General features: G+C 38.8%; 1 protein-coding gene across 4 annotated transcripts in view; it reads left to right on the top strand.

The window, feature by feature from the left end:
• The window catches only part of ITSN1 (intersectin 1), a 242715-nt gene that overhangs the window by 55572 nt on the left and 168679 nt on the right, over positions 1-18464 (top strand). For 3 of the 4 annotated variants that reach the window (XM_023190769.2, XM_023190761.3, XM_023190748.3), the window contains exon 2: positions 17843-17902. The exons of the other annotated variant lie outside the window; for it this stretch is intronic. In XM_023190769.2, coding sequence (XP_023046537.1) covers positions 17875-17902 — 28 coding nt within the window. In that variant the 5' untranslated portion in view covers positions 17843-17874. The remainder of the gene's footprint in view (positions 1-17842; positions 17903-18464) is intronic. 4 annotated transcript variants of the gene reach the window in all.

Below are 18464 nucleotides of genomic sequence, written 5' to 3'. Positions count from 1 at the left end.
CATGAAGTGGGTTTAGAAATAGACCTGTTAAAATGCAAGTCCAGCTGGCTGGGCACGGTGGCTCATGCATCTTGGGAGGCTGAGGCGGGCGGACTGCTTGAGCTCAGGAGTTCAGGACCAGCCTGGGCAACATGGTGAAACCCTGTCTCTACAAAAGTATGAAAATTAGCTGGGACTGAGGTAGGAGGATGGCTTAAGCCCCAGAGGTGGAAGTTGCGGTGAACTGAGATTGTGCCTCCGCTTTCCATTCTGGGTGACAGAGCGAGATCCCATATCAGAAATTTATACAATAAATAAATCAGCACGCCCAAAGGGAATTTTATTTTATTTTTTTAGAGACAGTGTCTAACTCTGCCGCCCAGGCTGCAGTGCCAGTAGTGCCATCATAGCTCACTACAACCTCTAACTCCTGGGACCAAAGGATTTTCTCCTGCCTCAGCCTTCCCAGGTAGCTGGGACTATAGGCAGGCACCGCCACACCAAATTTTTAAGTTTGTTTTTTGTAGAGACAGCATCTTGCTGTGTTGCCCAGGCTAGTCTTGAATTCCTGACCTCAGCAGATCCTCCTGCCTCAACTTCCCAAAGTGCTAGGATTATCAGTGTGAGCCACCCTCCCTGCCTGAATTGTTTTTTGTTTTGTTTTGTTTTTTGGAGATGGGGTCTTGTTCTGTCACCCATGCTGGAGTGCAGTGGCATGATCTCAGCTCACTGCAACCTCCACCTCCCCAGGTTCAAGCAATTCTCCTGCCTCAGCCTCCCGAGTAGCTGGGATTGCAGGTGCCTGCCACCATGCCTGGCTTATTTTTGTATTTTTAGTAGAGATGGTGTTTTGCCATGTTGGCCAGGCTGGTCTCAAACTCCTAAGCTCAGGTGATCCACCTGCCTCGGCCTCCCAAAGTGCTGGGATTACAGGCGTGAGCCCCCGCACCTGGCCCTGAATTGTTTAAATATGAGGATGAAGAGGTCTCTGCTGTGTTTATTCCCCTGTCCTCTAATACCTTCTAGCCATCTTGCCGTACTTTGGAGGGGAGGCAGACAGATGCAGTTGCTCACAGTTGAGAGCTGCTGAAACTCTGTGACTGTAAGTACAGTAGGAGGGAGAAAGCAAACCTAATCCATTTATAAATGTTCCATTATATACGAAATACCCTTTCTACCAACAGTAGGTTCTTAACTGCTGACACCAGGCATGCTTTGGTTGTGACTGCAGCAGCATGGATTGCTGGCATCTTACACTGAACAGCCTGGGACTCCGCTCTCCCCTTCTGTAACCTTTGCCTGTCACTAATTGTTTGGGCCCAGTTTTTTCATTTATATAAGAGGATTATAAGATTTTTGTGAAGGGATGGTCAATAATTAAGTGAAAAACAGATGATGTATGTTCATAATCACCTTTTAGTCTTTAGGTCATTAAGCCTAGATTAGCCTATTTTGGTGTATTAAAAATCTGCTGATTATCTGTAGTACATGTAGAAGATTCTTTTTGCTGTGTGTGTGTGTGTGTGTGTGTGTGTGTGTTTCCTTTTTTTTTTTTTTTTAAATAGCTGTGGTCTCAATCTGTTGCCCAGGCTGAAGTGCAGTGGTGCAATCTCAGCTCATGCAATGCCACCAATCCATTTTGCTGGAGTCACAACCACAGCATGCCTGGTCTCAGTAGTTAAGAACCTACTGTTGGTGGAAAGGGTATTTTGAATATAATGGAACATTTATAAATGGATTAGACTTGCTTAGGCCCAGGTTCAAGCAGTCTTCCCGCCCCAGCCTCCTAAATAGTTGAGACTAATGGCACATGCCACCACACCAAGCTAGTTTTTTTGTATTTTTTGTAGAGATGGGGTTTTGCCAGGCCAGCCTTGAACTCTTGTGACCACTGTGGGAAATTGATTTGGACTCAAGTGATCTCCCTGCTTCGGCCTCCAAAAGTGCTAGGATTACAGGTGTGAGCCACTGTGCCTGGCCTGTAAATATGTTTGAATTACCTCATTTCATCTTGCATGCTTCCCTTTATTTTTTAAAAAATTTGGCTGGGCATGGTGACACACGCCTGTAATCCCAGCACTTTGAGAGGCAAAGGTGGGTGGATCACTTGAGGTCAGGAGTTTGGGACCAACCTGGCCAACGTGGCGAAACCCTGTCTCTGTTAAAAAAAAAAAAAAAAAAAATTAGCCCAGTGTGGTGGGATTACAGGCGTGAGCCACTGTACCTGGCTAAAAATATTTGAAAATTTTCAAACATTCAGGAAAGTTGAAAGAACAGCACAGTGACATACTTGTTTTAAAAGACTAATTACAGTTTAATTATTTGATAGAAAGTTAAGTTTTAAATTACTCCGGTAATTAAGACTTTAGACATTTTATTCCACATGGTTAAATTTTTACCTTTTTAACTATTAAACTTAGTATTTATGTGCTAGAACCTAAAATCCCTAATTGTTTATGTTTTGATTTTGATTTTTTGGAATTATTGCGTATTTGCTGAATAATCTTCCTGTATTTATGATAGCAAAACATTGGAACTGAAATAACAAATCTGTTTCAATGTACTTTTTTGTCCTGCAGAATGACATTTTAATAAATACTGTTTTAGCCAGGCATGGTGGCTCATGCCTGTAATCCTAGCACTTTGGGAGGCCGAGGAGGGCAGATCACCTGAGGTCAAGAGTTCAGGACCAGCCTGGCCAACATGGTGAAACCCCATCTCTACTAAAATACAAAAATTAGCTGGGCATGATGGCCGGTGGCTGTAATCCCAGCTACTCAGGAGACTGAGATGGGAGAATCTCTTGAACCAGGGAGATGGTGGTTGCAGTGATTACAGTGAGCCGAGATCACACCACTGCACTCCAGGCTGAGCGAGACTCCATCTATGTATGTATATACATATGTACACACATAAAGACATATATAAATAAATATGTATATATAAAGAATATATATGTAAAGAATATATATATGTGTGTATATAAAGAAAGTTGTTTTAAGGATGGTCATTCTATTTTATAAATACATGTTTATTAGAGGCCTTCTACTTATCTATGTCAACATTAGGAATTTTAATGTAAGTACAAAAATTAAAGATCATCAGTATTTTTTCTTTTGACTTTCTCTAATTGGCTGTTTTTCCTGAAGCTGAAATGAAGAAAGATTAAAGACTTCTTAAACATATTCTAGGTTTGGTTTAAAAATCTGAACATTATCCAAACTTGAAGAAACTATTTACCTGTTTCTTCATTGCTTAATATTTAGTCTCTGTGTTTTTCTGTTTTTTGTACCTAAAGAGTGTTTGTCTCCATGAAATATCTAGGTCCAGCAATATGTTTAGAAAGGTTTTAATAACTTGCTGAAAGCATGTACGTTGTGTAAAGTGTGCCAAAGAAGGAAACAATTGTACTTTCATTGGGAAAAGACTAAAAGGAAATAGAAATACCAAGCTGTTGATAGAGGTTGCCTTCGGAGAGTGGAATTGTGAATTTTTTTTTTCACCTATCTTTTCAGTTTTCTAAATTTCCCACAATTGTCACTTATAACCTTTAAAGGGGGAAAGCGTAAGCAGTCATGATGTAGGCCCTGTTGTAAGACAGAAGTATTTCAGTGGGACGAAATGGTAACTAGTAAATGGGATCGCGCCTATTTGCCTACTTGGTGCTGCCCTTCTCTCTGTGTTGTCTCCTCCCTGAAGAGCTCCGGGCTCTTAGCCCTGAGGTGCTGCCTCTGCCTGGGGCTGAGCTTCCCGCACTCCTGGGTAACCCTCCTGCTTTCTAGGCCACAGGGCTGGGGACCTCAGAGAGAAGAATGCCTTTCCTTTTCTTTAGGTATGCTTCTGTTTGTTTTCAGCGAAGGTGACCTACTTTATGCTGCTGAAGTCCCCTCATAGAGATAGAACTGATTTCATTCACCTTTTTCTTTTCTTAAGTGCTGTAGGTTTTCTGTTAGATTTTTAAAAAAAAATATGACTTCCTGCTTCCATATGGTAAATGTTTACACATCAGGAAGCTTTTCCTTTTTGTGTGTAAGAAGTAGAAGCTCATTGGACTTACATGTCAGCATTCTATTAATCTTAATTCCCCCATTTTTTTTTCTGTGATCTGCTATGACATTACAAAAAAAAAAAAATTGGTTTATCTTTCTTCTTTCTGTTGTTTTCCAGTGCCTTTATTGCATGGAAAAGTATCCCCTGCATCCACAGCTTCACCCTGGTTAGTTTACTGGGCTAACTACTTTGTGCCTCTTTGGTGAAGTTCTTATTCCTAGAAGTATGAGGTTATGATCATGGGCTCTGAATCCAGACTCTCTCTTCCATTGTTTAATAACTGTATAAACTGTGCCTTAGTCTCCATAAGAGGGAATACTAATATTATTTAATCCATAGCTTTGTTAATAGGATTAAATTGGCTAATATCAGTCAGGTGTACTTCCAAGCATTTAAACTTTCCATTAGTTATTATAAACTATTACTATTAAGGATCATGCCAGTAAATCCTCACCAAAGTTGACTTCATTATTTTGGCATAATGTTATCGTCCACTATTATCTTTGATTCTGGGAGTAAGGCTAAGCTGTCATTTGAATGAGATAAGGGCCTCAAAATCAGTTGTTAAGACAGTCTTGGCCGGGCGCGGTGGCTCATGCCTGTAATCCCAGCACTTTGGGAGGCCAAGGCGGGTGGATCACGAGGTCAGCAAATCGAGACCATCTTGGCTAACACGGTGAAACCCCGTCTCTACAAAAAAAAAATACATATATACACACCCCAAAAAATTAGCTGGGCGTGGTGGCGGGCGCCTGTAGTCCCAGCTACTCTGAAGGCTGAGGCTGTATGGCGTGAACCTGGGAGGCAGAGGTTGCAGTGAGCTGAAATCCGGCCACTGCACTCCAGCCTGGGCCAAAGAGCCAGACTCCATCTCAAAGAAAAAAGACAATCTTAAAATGCTTTAGTGAGGAGATAAAAATCACTGAACCAACCTGTTGTTTTTATATTGGATCAGTATAACTTTGTACTGTACGTGGAAATAAAAATTTTTCCTGAGTAAATTAATAAGACATAGGAAAGATATGAAGGTTTTTTTAAAGTAAACTCTAAATAGAAATGATAATCTGATTGTAAAAGAGAAGAATATGAAAATATTTAATATACTAGTGCTCTGACTTAAAAGTTAAAACCTATATTTTTTTCTCTCTTTTTTTTTTGAGACGGAATCTTGCTTGTTGCCCAGGCTGGAGTGCAGTGGCACAATCTCAGCTCACTGCAAGCTCCACCTCCTGGGTTCACGCCATTCTCCTGCCTCAGCTTCCCGAGTAGCTGGGAATACAGGTGGTCGCCCCCATGCCCAGCAAATTTTTTTTTTGTATTTTTAGTAGAGACAGGGTTTCACTGTGTTAGCCAGGATGGTCTTGATGTCCTCACCTCGTGATCCACCCGCCTCGGCCTCCCAAAGTGCTGGGATTACAGGCGTGAGCCACCACGCCCGGCTAAAACCTACATTTTTTCAATTCTCTTTTTAACATTTGAAAGTTTGGCTAAATATAAAATATTCTCCAGAATTTTAAATGGAAAGACATTAATAAAATATTTAGAAATGGAGGCACTGAAGTTCATTTCTCCTATCATTATAAATTGATGTTTCATTTTGACTATATATTTAGTGAGTTATGGCAATAAAAGCAGTTTTAATTTTTTTTCTGAAAGCCTACTCATATTGGAGGCCTTTATAACTTGTCTCTTGATGTATATATGTTTATTTATACAAATCAAACACTGATGTGTCTATGAAGTTTCATATCATCTTTTACATTTGAATTTTGTTCATATTACTTGTTGCCCAGGCTGGAGTGCCGTGGTGCAATCTCAGCTCACTGCAACCTCTGCCTCCTGGGTTCAAGTGATTCTCCTGCCCCAGCCTCCCGAGTAGCTGGGATTACAGGCATGTGCCACCATGCTGGCTAACTTTTATATTTTTAGTCGAGATGAGGTTTCGCCATGTTGGCCAGGCTGATCTGGAACTCCTGACCTCAAGTTATCTGCCCACCTCAGTCTCCCAAAGTGCTGGGATTACAGGCATGAGCCACCAGGCCTGGCCAAGTTTTTAATTGATGACATTTTAAAATATATCTCATATTTTATACTTTCCAGACATTTTCCCCACTTACATGAAATTTAAAATGAGAATATAGCTGTTACTTGTTACTTGGTCATAAAGGTATTTGGAAAGTCACTGATCTTAGAATTTTAATAAAAGGCATTTATTACAAAAATGAAAACCACTGGATATATTGAACTTAAAATGAGTAATTAGTATTTTCCAGTAAAGCATTTTGGATTCAACGTTGACTCATGTTTCACCCTACCTCACTTCTATAAGAAAACCTTTTTTAAAAAGAAATTTTATTTTAGTAAATAGTGTCATTAAGGATTCCTATTCACAATCTGAGATCTGCCACTTAACTTGCTCAAAAGCTTTATAGTCCACACCATTTGTTCTATCCTTTCAATTCAGGTTTTATTTATTTATTTATTTATTTATTTATTTATTTGGAGTGCAGTTGTACAATCTTGGCTCACTGCAACCTCCGCCTCCTGGGTTCAAGTGATCCTCGTGCCTCAGCCTTCTGAGTAGCTAAGAATGCAGGCGTGCACCATCACGCCCAGCTTACTTTTGTATTTTTAGTAGAGAAAGGGTTTCACCATGTTAGCCAGGCTAGTGTCAAACTACGCCTCGGCCTCCCAAAGTGCTGGGATTACAGGTGTGAGCCACTGTGCCCGACCTCAATTCAGTTTTTAACTTGAGCTTAAACGAGTTATTTTTTAAAAGTTAAAATCTGTGTTGAGGCATATCAAGAATTGCTACATCTCTTGGGGGAGAGATGTGAGTTCCATCAGCATGGATACTCTAGTTTATAGTGAACTGTTAGGAATGCTGTATTCTTGACTCTTTATACTTAGTGTTTTCTTTGTGGCTGGTGCCTCTCTTTTCAACTTTATTAATATGTAATTGAAGTGTACTAAATGCATATACTTATTTTTTATTTTTATGTTTTTCAATTTTTTATTTTTTGTGGGGCAGGGATCTCACTATGTTGCCCAGGCTAGTCTTGAACTCCTGGCCTAAAGTGATGCTCCCACTTTGGCATCCCAAAGCACTGGGCTTACAGATGTGAGGCACTGCACTTTAAATGCATATATTTAAAATGTACAGTTTGGTTAGTTTTGACATAAACATATACCTGTGAAATCATCATTCCCAAGAGAGCAAACATTTCTGTTCCCTCGTAAGTTTCTTATGCCTCTCTGTTTTGTGTCCTTTCTCCTCCTCCCATCTTTAGGAAACCACTTATTGGGGTTTTTGTCACTATAATTAGTTTACATTTTCTAGACTTTTTCTGAAAGTGGAATCATAGGTACATACTTCTTTTTTAACCTGACTTCTTTCACTTAGCGTAATAATTTTGAGATTCATACATGTTGTTGCATGTGTAACAGTTAGTTCCTTTTTATTGCCAAGTAGCATTTCATTGTATGGATAGATCACCATTTGTTTATTCATTGATCAGTTGATTGACATTTGGGTTTCAGTTTTTGGCTCTTAGAAATAAAGTTTGATAGAACATTTGTGTAAAAATCTGTGTGTAGACATAAATTTTCATTTCTCTTAGCCAGATACCTAGAAATAGAGTGGCTAGGTGGAGTGGTAGCTGTGTAATGTTTTAAGAAAACTATATTTTTAAAAGTTTGTGCAATTTTACATTCCTCCCAGCAACGTGTAGAGCTGTTCCACGTCCTCACCAACACTAGATGTGATCATTCTTTCTCACATTAGTCATTCTAGTGGAAATATAAGTGGTATGTCAGTGTGATTTTAGTTTGCATTTCCCTGATGGTTAATAATGTTGAACATCTTTTCATGGGTTTATTGCCCGTTTCTAGAAGTTATTTTACATCTCAGCCATTTCCTCACTGAGCTGTCTTATTCCTAAATTTTAAGAGTTCTTTATATATTGTGGATACAAGTCCTTTTTCTAATATACGTGTTGCAAGTGTTTTCTTTGTCTCTGTGGTTTATTTTTTTGTTTTCATAATGGTTATCTTTTGAATAACTGTGTTTTTTTTGTTGTTTTTTTGTTTTTGTTTTTTACTTTGAAGCCCAGTTTACTAATTTTTTCTTTTATAAATCATGCTTCTTTGTGTTTTGAGAAATTGTCTAGCCTAAGGTCAGGGACATATTCTCCCATCTTTTAATATTTTTATATGAAGCATATATGGTTTTGCATTTAGGCCTGGGACGTGTTTTGAATTTATTTTTGTGTATTATGTTAAGTGTCAGTGTTGGTCTTTCTCTCCACCTGGATAACCAGTTAATCTACTTTGTCTGTTGAAAGACTTTTTTCCTCCAGTGATTTGTCTTTACAACTTTGCCAAAAATCAATTAACCAAACGGGTAGGTCTTTCTGAACTCTTCTTTTCTGTTTTATTGATCTGTCTCTTTATACCAATCACAGAAGGCCTGGACTACTGTTGTTTTATAGTAAATCTTGAAATCAGGGTAAATCTTTCAACTTTGTTCCTTTAAAAAGCTGCCCTGCTTATTCTAGGTCTTTACTATCAGCTTGCCAATTTCTGCCACAAAGCCTGCTGCAATTTTGATTGGGATTGCATTGAATATACAAACCCTTTGGAGATAATGGCATTTTCACAATATTTAATCTTCCAACCCATGAACTTAGTATCTTAGTACCATTTACTTAGGTCTTCTTTAAGTTTTCTTTGCAATATTTTGCAGTTCTAAGTGCAGAGGCCTTGTATGTGTTTTTTTGTTTGTTTGTTTGTTTGAGACGGAGTTTTACTCTTGTTGCCCAGGCTTGGCCTCCCAGGTTCAAGCGATTTTCATGCCTCAGCCTCCCAAGTAGCTGGAATTACAGGCATGTGCCACCATGCCTGGCTGATTTTGTATTTTTAGTGGTCAGGCTGGTCTCGAACTGCTGTCCTCAGGTGACTCGCCCACCTTGGCTTCCTGAAGTGCTGGGATTACAGGTGTAAGCCACCGCGCCCAGCCTGTCTTTTGTTAAATTTACATTTAGAAATTTTATATTTTTTGATGCTACTGTAAAACAGTTGTTTTTCTTAATTCCACTCTCCAATTTTTTGCTTGCTAGTATTTAAGAATTCAGTTCATTTTGATACATTAATCTTTTATCCTGCAGTTTTGTTAAATTCACTTATTGAATATAGTCATTGTTTTCTAGATTCTCTGGGATTTTCTTTATAAACAATGATATCTATAAATAAGGAGAGCTTTATTTTTATTTTCCAATCTTTATGCCTATTTTTTGCTATTTCTTACCTTAATACTTTATTGAGTAGAATCTCCACATCAGTGTTGCATAGAAGTGGGAAAAGCAGATATCCTTGCCTTCTTCCTGATCTCAGGCTGAGAAATTCAGTCTTTAACCATTAACTATGATGTTAGATGTAGGTTTTTCATGGGTGCCCTATATCTGTAGAAGTTTCCTACTAATTCTGATTTGCTGAGAGGTTTTTTTAAAATCATGATTGAATGTTGAGTTTTTGTCAGAAGCTTTTAAAAAGATATCTATTCACATGATCATCTGGGCTTTCTGCTTTATTCTGCTAATATGGTATATTACATTTTCCGAATGGTTTAACCTTGCATTTCTAGGATAAACTGTTTGATTATATTTTAGTATCTTTTTTATATGATATTGATGTTCAGTTTTTAATTTTTGTGAATGATTTTTGTATCTATATTTTTTAGGGATCTTGTTCTATTATTTATTTTTTGTAATGTCTGTGAAGTTTTGATATTATAGTTGTTTGACCTCAAAAAGTGAGGTGGGCAGTGATCTCCTTTTTGTTTGAAAAACTTTGCATAATTTTTGTATTATTTCTTCCTGGACAGAATTCATCAGTGAAACAGACTATGGCTTTCTTTTGGGGGAAGTTTTTTTGTTATTGTTGAGATGGAGTCTTGCTCCGTCGCCGGGCTGGAGTGCAGTGGTGTGATCTGGGCTCACTGCAACCTCCACCTCTCGGGTTCTAGTGATTCTTCTGCCTCAGCCTCCCAAGTAGCTGGGATTATAGGCACCTGCTACCACACCCAGCTAATTTTTGTATTTTTAGTAGAGACGTTGGCTAGGATGGTCTCGATCTCCTGACCTTGTGATCCCAAAGTGCTGGGATTACAGACTTGAGCCACGGCTCCCAGCCGGGGAAGGTTATTAATGATAAAATCAGCTTCTTTAATAAATATAGGAGTATTCAGATTCTCGTATCAATTTTGGTAAGCTTTATTTTCCAAGAAATTTGTTTCTTTTATCTACACTGTCAAATTTGTTGGCATAAAGCTGTTTTTACTATTTATTATTTTTTAAATGTAGGATTGATGGGGATGCCCCTTATTTGTATGATTTTTTTTTCTCTGTCTCTAGCTTGAGGTTCATAAATTTTTTTTTCAAAGAACCAGATTTTGATTTTATAATTTTCTCTATTGTCTGAAGTTTTATTCATTCTGCCATATCATTGTAATTTCTTTTCTTCTACATATTGTTGGTTTACATTTCTTTTTCCAAGTTTTTTTCTCTGTTATTGTTGAGAGTATTAACATTTAATGTAATTATCGGTTGTTGGAATTAGACCTGCCATCTTCCTATTATTGGTTTTGTTTGTCCTTTCTGGTTTTTTTTTCTTTCTTTCTTTCTTCTGTTTCTTTTTTCTTGACATCTTTGGATTTTTAACATTCCATTTTCATTTGCCTCTTGACTTTTTGGCCATATCTTTTTCTGTGTGTGTGTGTGTGTGTGTGTTGTGTAATTGCTCCAGGTAGTAAATATATTTACTTAACCTTTTATAATCAACTTAGAGTTAATATTTTATCACTTCATGTAGAATGTAGAAGACTTGCAGCCATATAAGTCCCTTTACTCTCCCCCCAGAGACATTTATGTTACAGTTATTATATGTGTTATATTTATGTTGAAATCCTACTACACAGGGTTACAATATTTGTTTTCAACAGTCTACGTATTTTAAAGAGCTTAATAGTTGTATGACCTCAAAAAGTGAGGTGGGCAGTGATCTCCTTTTTGTTTGAAAAACTTTGCATGATTTTTGTATTATTTCTTCTTTGAAACAATTCACCAGTGAAACAGACTACGGCTTTCTTTTGGGGAAAGTTTTTGTTGTTGTTGAGACGGAGTCTTGCACGGTCGCTAGGCTGGAGTGCAGTGGTGAGATCTCGGCTCACTGCAACCTCCGCCTCTCGAGTTCAAGTGATTCTCCTGCCTTATTTTAAAGAGCTTAATAATATAAAATAATTTTATATTTATTCAGATGTTTGCAGTTTCTTTTGCTTTGCCTTAATTCTTAAAGATCTCAGTTTCTCTCTAAAATTTACATTTGATTCTTTTTAAACTAGTTTTTCTTTCTCTGCTGATAACTTGTATCTTTCCATTCATTTGTTTGTGTTTGCCTCATGGAAAGTAGGTGTAATGGCTGTTCCACAGTCTTTGTGTGATAATTTCAACATTTTCATTGTCTTGGAGTTGGCATCTGTTGATTGCAATTTTTTTTTCTTTTTTTTTAGAATTTGTCAGATTTTCCTACTTCTTTGTATGTCCAGTAGTTTGGATTATATCCTGGACATTGTGAGTTTCATGTTGTATAGATGGTGTGTGCTGTTGTAATCCTCTGCAGAATGCGGTTTGTTTCAGTAGGTATCTAACTTGGTTAGATCTACCTTGGTTATATACCATACTATAAATTCTCTGTATTGTCTGTGGACAGGGGTTTCTTTCTCAGTTTAGTTTTCAAGACAAGTGCTGGGCTACTTTGAGCCTGCTGTGCATATCCATATCTCAGGTGTGAGCCTGAGATGAGCAGGAATTCATTCACACAATGGCAGGTCCCCATTTCTAGCTTTTTCCTGTCTGGTTTTCCCCACACTTTACAGCCCACAGGTGCCTTTTTCATTAATTCCTTTGACCACAAAGACTGTTTCTGCTGGAATTTTAGTTTCTGCACCTGTGCTTCACTGCATAGCTTCCTGACTGGGGCCCACCTGTGGGGCAGAGTTGTAGAGAAAAGATGAAAAAGAAACTTTTTACTCCACGAAAAGGAAACTTTTTAGAAACTTTTTACTCACCTCCCAAATCTGCCTACTTTTGTTTACTTCTTATTGTCTTCAAGTATTATAGTTACATTTTGTATTCTGTCTGCTATAGCAGAAGCAGAACTCTGGTTTGTGACATTTTATTTTATTTTTATTTTTGAGACTGAGTCTTGCTGTTGCTGCCCAGGCTGGAGTGCTGTGGCAGGATCTCAGCTCACTGTAACCTCTGCCTCCCAGGTTCACGCGATTCTTGTGCCTCATCCTCCCGAGTAGCTGGGATTACAAGCGACCACCCCATGCCCAACTAATTTTTCTTTTTTTATTAGAGACAGGGTTTTATCATGTTGGCCAGGCTGTTCGCAAACTCCTGACCTTAAGTGATTCGCCTGCTTCAGCCTCCCAAAGTGCTGGGATTCCAGGTGGGAGCCACCGCGCCTGACCAGGTTTTGTGACATTTTTTAATGTCTTGGATATGTGATTATTCTTTTTCGACATGGTAGCCATTTTTTTTTTTTTTTTTTTTTTTTTTGAGACAGAGTCTTGCTCTGTCTCCCAGACTGGAGTGCAGTGGCATGATCTAGTCTCACTGCAAGCTCTGCCTCCCGGGTTCCCGCCATTCTCCTGCCTCACCCTCCCTAGTAGCTGGGACTACAGGCGCCTGCCACCTCGCTCGGCTAATTTCTTTTGGTATTTTTAGTAGATACGGGGTTTCACCATGTTAGCCAGGATGGTCTCGCTCTGCTGACCTCGTGATCTGCCTGCCTTAGCCTCCCAAAGTGCTGGGATTACAGGCGTGAGCCACCGTTTCCAGTCTCAACATGGTAGCCTTTTACAAATTACTGTATTTTTTTCAGATTATAGTAATTCATACAGCAAGCGTATATAATGGTAGGACAAAACATCTTAAGCCAAGATGTCATCTCCATGGTCTGTCCAGGTAGCACAGAACAGAAAAGGAGATGTGATTGAAAGATGTTGCTTCGTCTACATGTTACTACTATTGTCTGGGGTTCCTTAGGAGCCAGGGAGAACCTCGCTGTGATTGGCATTGGAAAGACCTATGGTTAGAAGAAAATTATGTGGGAAAATTCCAGCCTCATCTTTAAACCATCATTTGGCTATTGTGTTAGTGAATAAGTCTGAAAGGTACATCTTCATTCATATATAAACATAATTTAGTTTTCTTTAATTGGATTCCTTGCTCACATCCAGCTGAGAACATGACACTAAAGAAATAGGGCTTTAATTAGGAAGGGAAAGAGAGAGAACGTGGAGTCCCTTTGGTTGTCACTTAAGAGATACAGATGAAGGAGAAGTAGAGTTGGAGGTCAGAAGGGCCAGAAGGTAAATGTAGTCTAATATTGGTCATAGTGAGGTGAAGGCTTTTGGAGTAGAGATTCACCTAGGGTGAGAATTATTTCCTAAGTTCTAGAGTAGGATGATAAATAACAAATAGTCCTAGGTGCTTTGTCAGGAACTGATAATGACTAAAGGATATTTTAAATTATAAGAGTTATACTTATGTTTGCTGCTGTGATCCTCTCACAGTAGCTGTGAAATATTTAAAGTAAGGTGTAAAATTATTGTATCTATAAGTAAAAATGGTCTCTTTTTAATGCTTTCAGTATCATAGTTTAGTATGAAGCTAATGCTAACTTCATAAAATCATTTTTCCTAAGATAATTTTCAAGATTTATAGGGAGATAGAAATGCGTGCATTTCCTCTGGATTTGCCATTTCTTGCATAGTATTATGTATAACATTTTCTTAAACAAAAAATTTAAAGAAAATGTTAGCAAATCAAACCTAGCTGTGTAGTGAAAGAATAACATGCATATATGAATTGTTCTATTGTACAAATTCTAGGATAATTCAGTATTCGCAAATATGTCACTATAAGAATGTAAGTAAAGGAGAAATTCATTATCTCACTAGATGCTTAAAGAGCTTCTGAAAAAAATTAAGCCATTTCTTAATAAAATTATAAAAAATAGGAATAGAAGGAAACTACATAAACACAGTAAATAATCTTTACTAAAATACAACAACAAACCAACCTATTAAAATATGAAATACCAAAACTATCACTGTGAAAATCACAGGCAATACCAAAATTATTGCTATCACAACTGTTTTGTATAGCTTAGTATTATTGCTTTGGGCTAGTAATGTAAGGCTAAGTTCTTTATTTCCAGAAGATATAGCTCTAGGAATCTAAGAGATTCATTTGTGAGACTATTAGCACTAATAAGAAAGTGTGGTAAAGTAGCTGGATACAAAAAAGAAATCAATAACCTCTTCATTTTGCAACAAAGTAAAAAAACGGAATTAAAACTGAGCAGAATGTATTCTCATATATATTAAATATCTGTTATGCTATGCATTTAAAATCAGAGCTTAGCATTTTTGGGAAGCTCTGCAAAAAGATATATGACATATTGATTCCAAAAGGATTTTATGAGGACTAAGTGAGATAAAACACACTAAAATTTTTAAGAGAATTATCAAGGTTGCCCATACAGTATATTGAATGAGAAATTGTGGAAGAAAAGAAGGGCAGCTGCAGTTTCTAAAGGGAATCTACAGTGAGAAGTAGTCTGATTCACAACTGGGTTTACAGACCTCTGGTTAAATATGGTGTCCTAGAGTCTGCAATAATCTCAAAGGAAGCTTTAAAATGTTAATTCATAGCCTGGCGGATGGGATGGTGTCACCTGTAATCCTAGCTACTTGGGAGGCAGAGGCAGGAGACTTACTTGAACCCAGGAGGTGGAGGTTGCAGTGAGCCAAGATTGCGCCACTGCACTCCAGCCTGGGGAAAGAGCAAGACTCTCAAAAAATAAATATAATAAAACACATAAATAAATAAAATCTTGATTCATAAGGAGAAACATAACAGTAAAGGAGACAATGACCAAAGATTTTAACAATTTTTCAAAACAGGAAGTGAATGGAGGAGTGGTAACTGAGTTCACAGGAAGATACCACGTAAGTGCCTGCCGAGGTCAGTTAGGGAGATGCAAATCAGCATGCCCCAGGGATATCTGGAGAGAGTTCCTTGTGCTTGGAGGCTCCACATATTCCAAAAGGCTGAAGTCAGTTTTACAGCTCACAGTGGAAATTCCTTAAAAATCCACATCCAGATCTTTTAGACCTTTCTCTCCTATACCCCAGCAGGTGGGTAACTACTTCAGTCCCCTGTGTGCTGGGGAAATGGGAGGAGCACTAGAACCAGAAGTGCTCCAGACTAGAGAGGTGAAGCACAGGATTGAAAGTCAGGTAAGCCTGTACAAGTCTGCACACTGAAGTGGAGGACCCTACCTGCTCCTTCCTTCCTTCACTCCTCCTCAAGGCAGCACTTACATGAGTTGATCCCTTCGCACCCCACCCAGCACTTCGTTCTGTCTGGCAAAACTTAACAGCTTCGATGAAGAAACCTCCACATGGTGAACATTTGGAGGTCTCCCAATGAAAAGGGGACTCAGTATACCTGATCGTTTTACAGAGAAGCCCATTGGTCAACAAACCTGCCTCCCACGCTGAGCTTGGGCAGTTTTTTAGTGTCTCACTATTAAATATGGAGGCACATCCAGGGATCACTAGATATATGAGGAAAACCTTAAAAGTGAAAGAGATGGCCGAGACGGGTGGATCACAAGGTCTGGAGTTTGAGACCAGCCTGGCCAACATGGTGAAACCCCATCTCTACTAAAAATACAAAAAATAGTCAGGTTTGGTGGGGCGTGCCTGTAATCCCAGCTACTCAGGAGGCTGAGGCAAGAGAATTCCTTGAACCTGGAAGGCAGAGGTTGCAGTGAGCTGAAATCGCCTGGGCAACTAAGTGAGACTCCGTCTCAAAAAAAAAAGTGAAAGAGACCCAGTCAACGAGCCAATGAACGAAAAAGGAACCCAGAGGAATCCAGTGATCCAAGAAACAGAAGAACAGAGAATGAGAAAGTGCTTTTGGAAATTTTAAAATGTGGTAGCTGGAAAAAACTTCTGTGGACAAATTGGAAGATGAAATTGAGATGTATTAGGGCAAGAGACTGTCATTTTTTTAAATCTAAATTTAAGATTTTAAATCTGTGAGTAGTACTCATTTATTTATTTATTTACTTTTAATTTTTGAGACAGGGTCTCATTCCAGTTGCTCAGGCTGGAGTACAGTGATCTCAGCTCACTGTAGCCTTGACCTCCCGAGCTCAGGTTATTCTGCCACCTCAGCCTCCGGAGTAGCTGGGACTACAGGCTCATACAACCATGCCTGGGTAATTTTTGTATTTTCACTAGAAACAGGATTTTGCCATGTTGCCCAGGCTGATCTCGAACTCCTGGACTCAAGTGATCTGCCTGACTCAGCCTGTCAAAGTGCTAGGATTACAGGTGTGAGCCACTGTGCCCAACCAATACTCATTTTTAACTGCGCATTTACCCTGTTAAACATAAGGAAAAATATTCACTAAATCTGGATTTTTTTGAGACAGAGTCTTGCATTGTAGCCCAGGCTGCAGTGTGGTGGTGCGATCTCAGCTCACTGCAAGCTCCACCTGCCGGGTTCACGCCATTCTCCTGCCTCAGCCTCCCGAGTAGCTGGGACTACAGGTGCCTGTCACCATGCCCGGCTAATTTTTTTTAATTTTTTTATTTTTAGTAGAGACGAGGTTTTACTATGTTAGGATGGTCTCGATATCCTAACCTCGTGATCTGCCCGCCTTGGCCTCCCAAAGTGCTGGGATTACAGGCGTGAGCCGCTACACCTGGCCCTAAATCTGGATTTTTGTTTTTAGTTAGAGAAGAAGACTGACTTTTTTTCACATCAACTGTTCATGAATAAATAATGCCTGATGGAGATTTTTGGAGCATTAAATTTGTGTTTGGCATTCTGGGACAGATGTTAGTGTAATATGCATTGTTTACCGTCTTTCTCAAAATCTTTCAGTGTTTTTCGTGGGAGAAAGGCTGTGGAGTTTGCAGAACAGCTAACTCCACAGCCTTTGGTCACCAAACGAATGGTATTGCGCTAATCACGTACCCTCTCTGATTTTCATTTTCCTGATCCATAATATGGGGATGGTAATAATGGTAACCTATCTCACAGGGCTGTGATGATGAGTAGAAGAGATAAGACCTATGAATTACCTAGTATAATGTGTAGCATGTTCTAAGTGCTCAATGAAAAGAAGCTTTGATTATATCCATCAAATAGATGGACTGGTATTTATAGATGGTTAAGAAAAGGGTACAGTCATCCCTCCGTATCCATCGGTTTCACAAAGTCTGTAACTTCAGCCTACCACAGATTGAAAACAGTTGGGGGAAAAATTTGCGTTTGTACTAAACATGTACGGAATTCTAAGCATACAGTATAACAGTTGTTTACATAGCATTTACATTGTATTAGGTGTTGTAAGTAATCTAGAGATTAAAGTATGCAAGAGGACTTGCTTAGGTTGTATGCAAATACTGTGCCATTTTATATCAGGGACTTGAGGATCCACGAATTTTTTTTTAATCCATGGGAGGTCTTTGAACCTATCTTCCTGGGATAATGAGGGACAACTCTGTATTTAAAAAGTAACACGTGAATGAATGAATTCCTTTGTTGTAGAGCTATGCTCTAGCTCTAGTATTAGTCCTCTGACCATTAAAGATAGCATACTGGTGTGTTTATGATTATGCAGGAATTAAGTTTTCATAAACTTAAATGTTGCATTTCACTTACAGGCGTCGATTAGCAAGGTAAAAGTAGCAGAACCATGGCTCAGTTTCCAACACCTTTTGGTGGTAAGTTTTCAGAAATTTCTCTTTTTAATGTACTTTGGGACCAGATTTTTAAAACTTGATATTATGGCAAATTTAAAATTAAAAAGTAGAGAAAATAATGTAATCAGCCGTCATGTATTCCATCATATAGTTTCATTAATTATCAACTCATGCCCAATATTGTTTCATCTGGATTCTTTTGGAGCAACTCCCAGGCATCATATCATTTCATCTATAAATATTTTAGTATGTGTACCTAAAAGATAAGAAAACATTAAAAGATGTAACTTCAGTGGCATCACACCTATAAAAATTTACAATACCGGGCCAGGTGTCGTAGCTCACGCCTGTAATCCCAGCACTTTGGGAGACCAAGGCCGGTGGATCACCTGAGGTCCGGAGTTCAAGACCAGCCTGGCCAACATAGTGAAACCCTGTCTCTACGAAAAATACAAAAATTAGCCGGGTGTGGTGGGGGGCGCCTGTAGTCCCAGCTACTCAGGAGGCTGAGGCAGGAGAATGACATGAACCTGGGAGGCAGAGGTTGCAGTGAGGTGAGGTCGCACCACTGCACTCCAGCCTG

This window comes from Piliocolobus tephrosceles, chromosome 19 (assembly GCF_002776525.5).
Source record: "Piliocolobus tephrosceles isolate RC106 chromosome 19, ASM277652v3, whole genome shotgun sequence".
In the NCBI taxonomy this organism is placed as follows: Eukaryota; Metazoa; Chordata; class Mammalia; order Primates; family Cercopithecidae; genus Piliocolobus; species Piliocolobus tephrosceles.
This window is presented reverse-complemented; position numbering and strand designations above follow the sequence as displayed.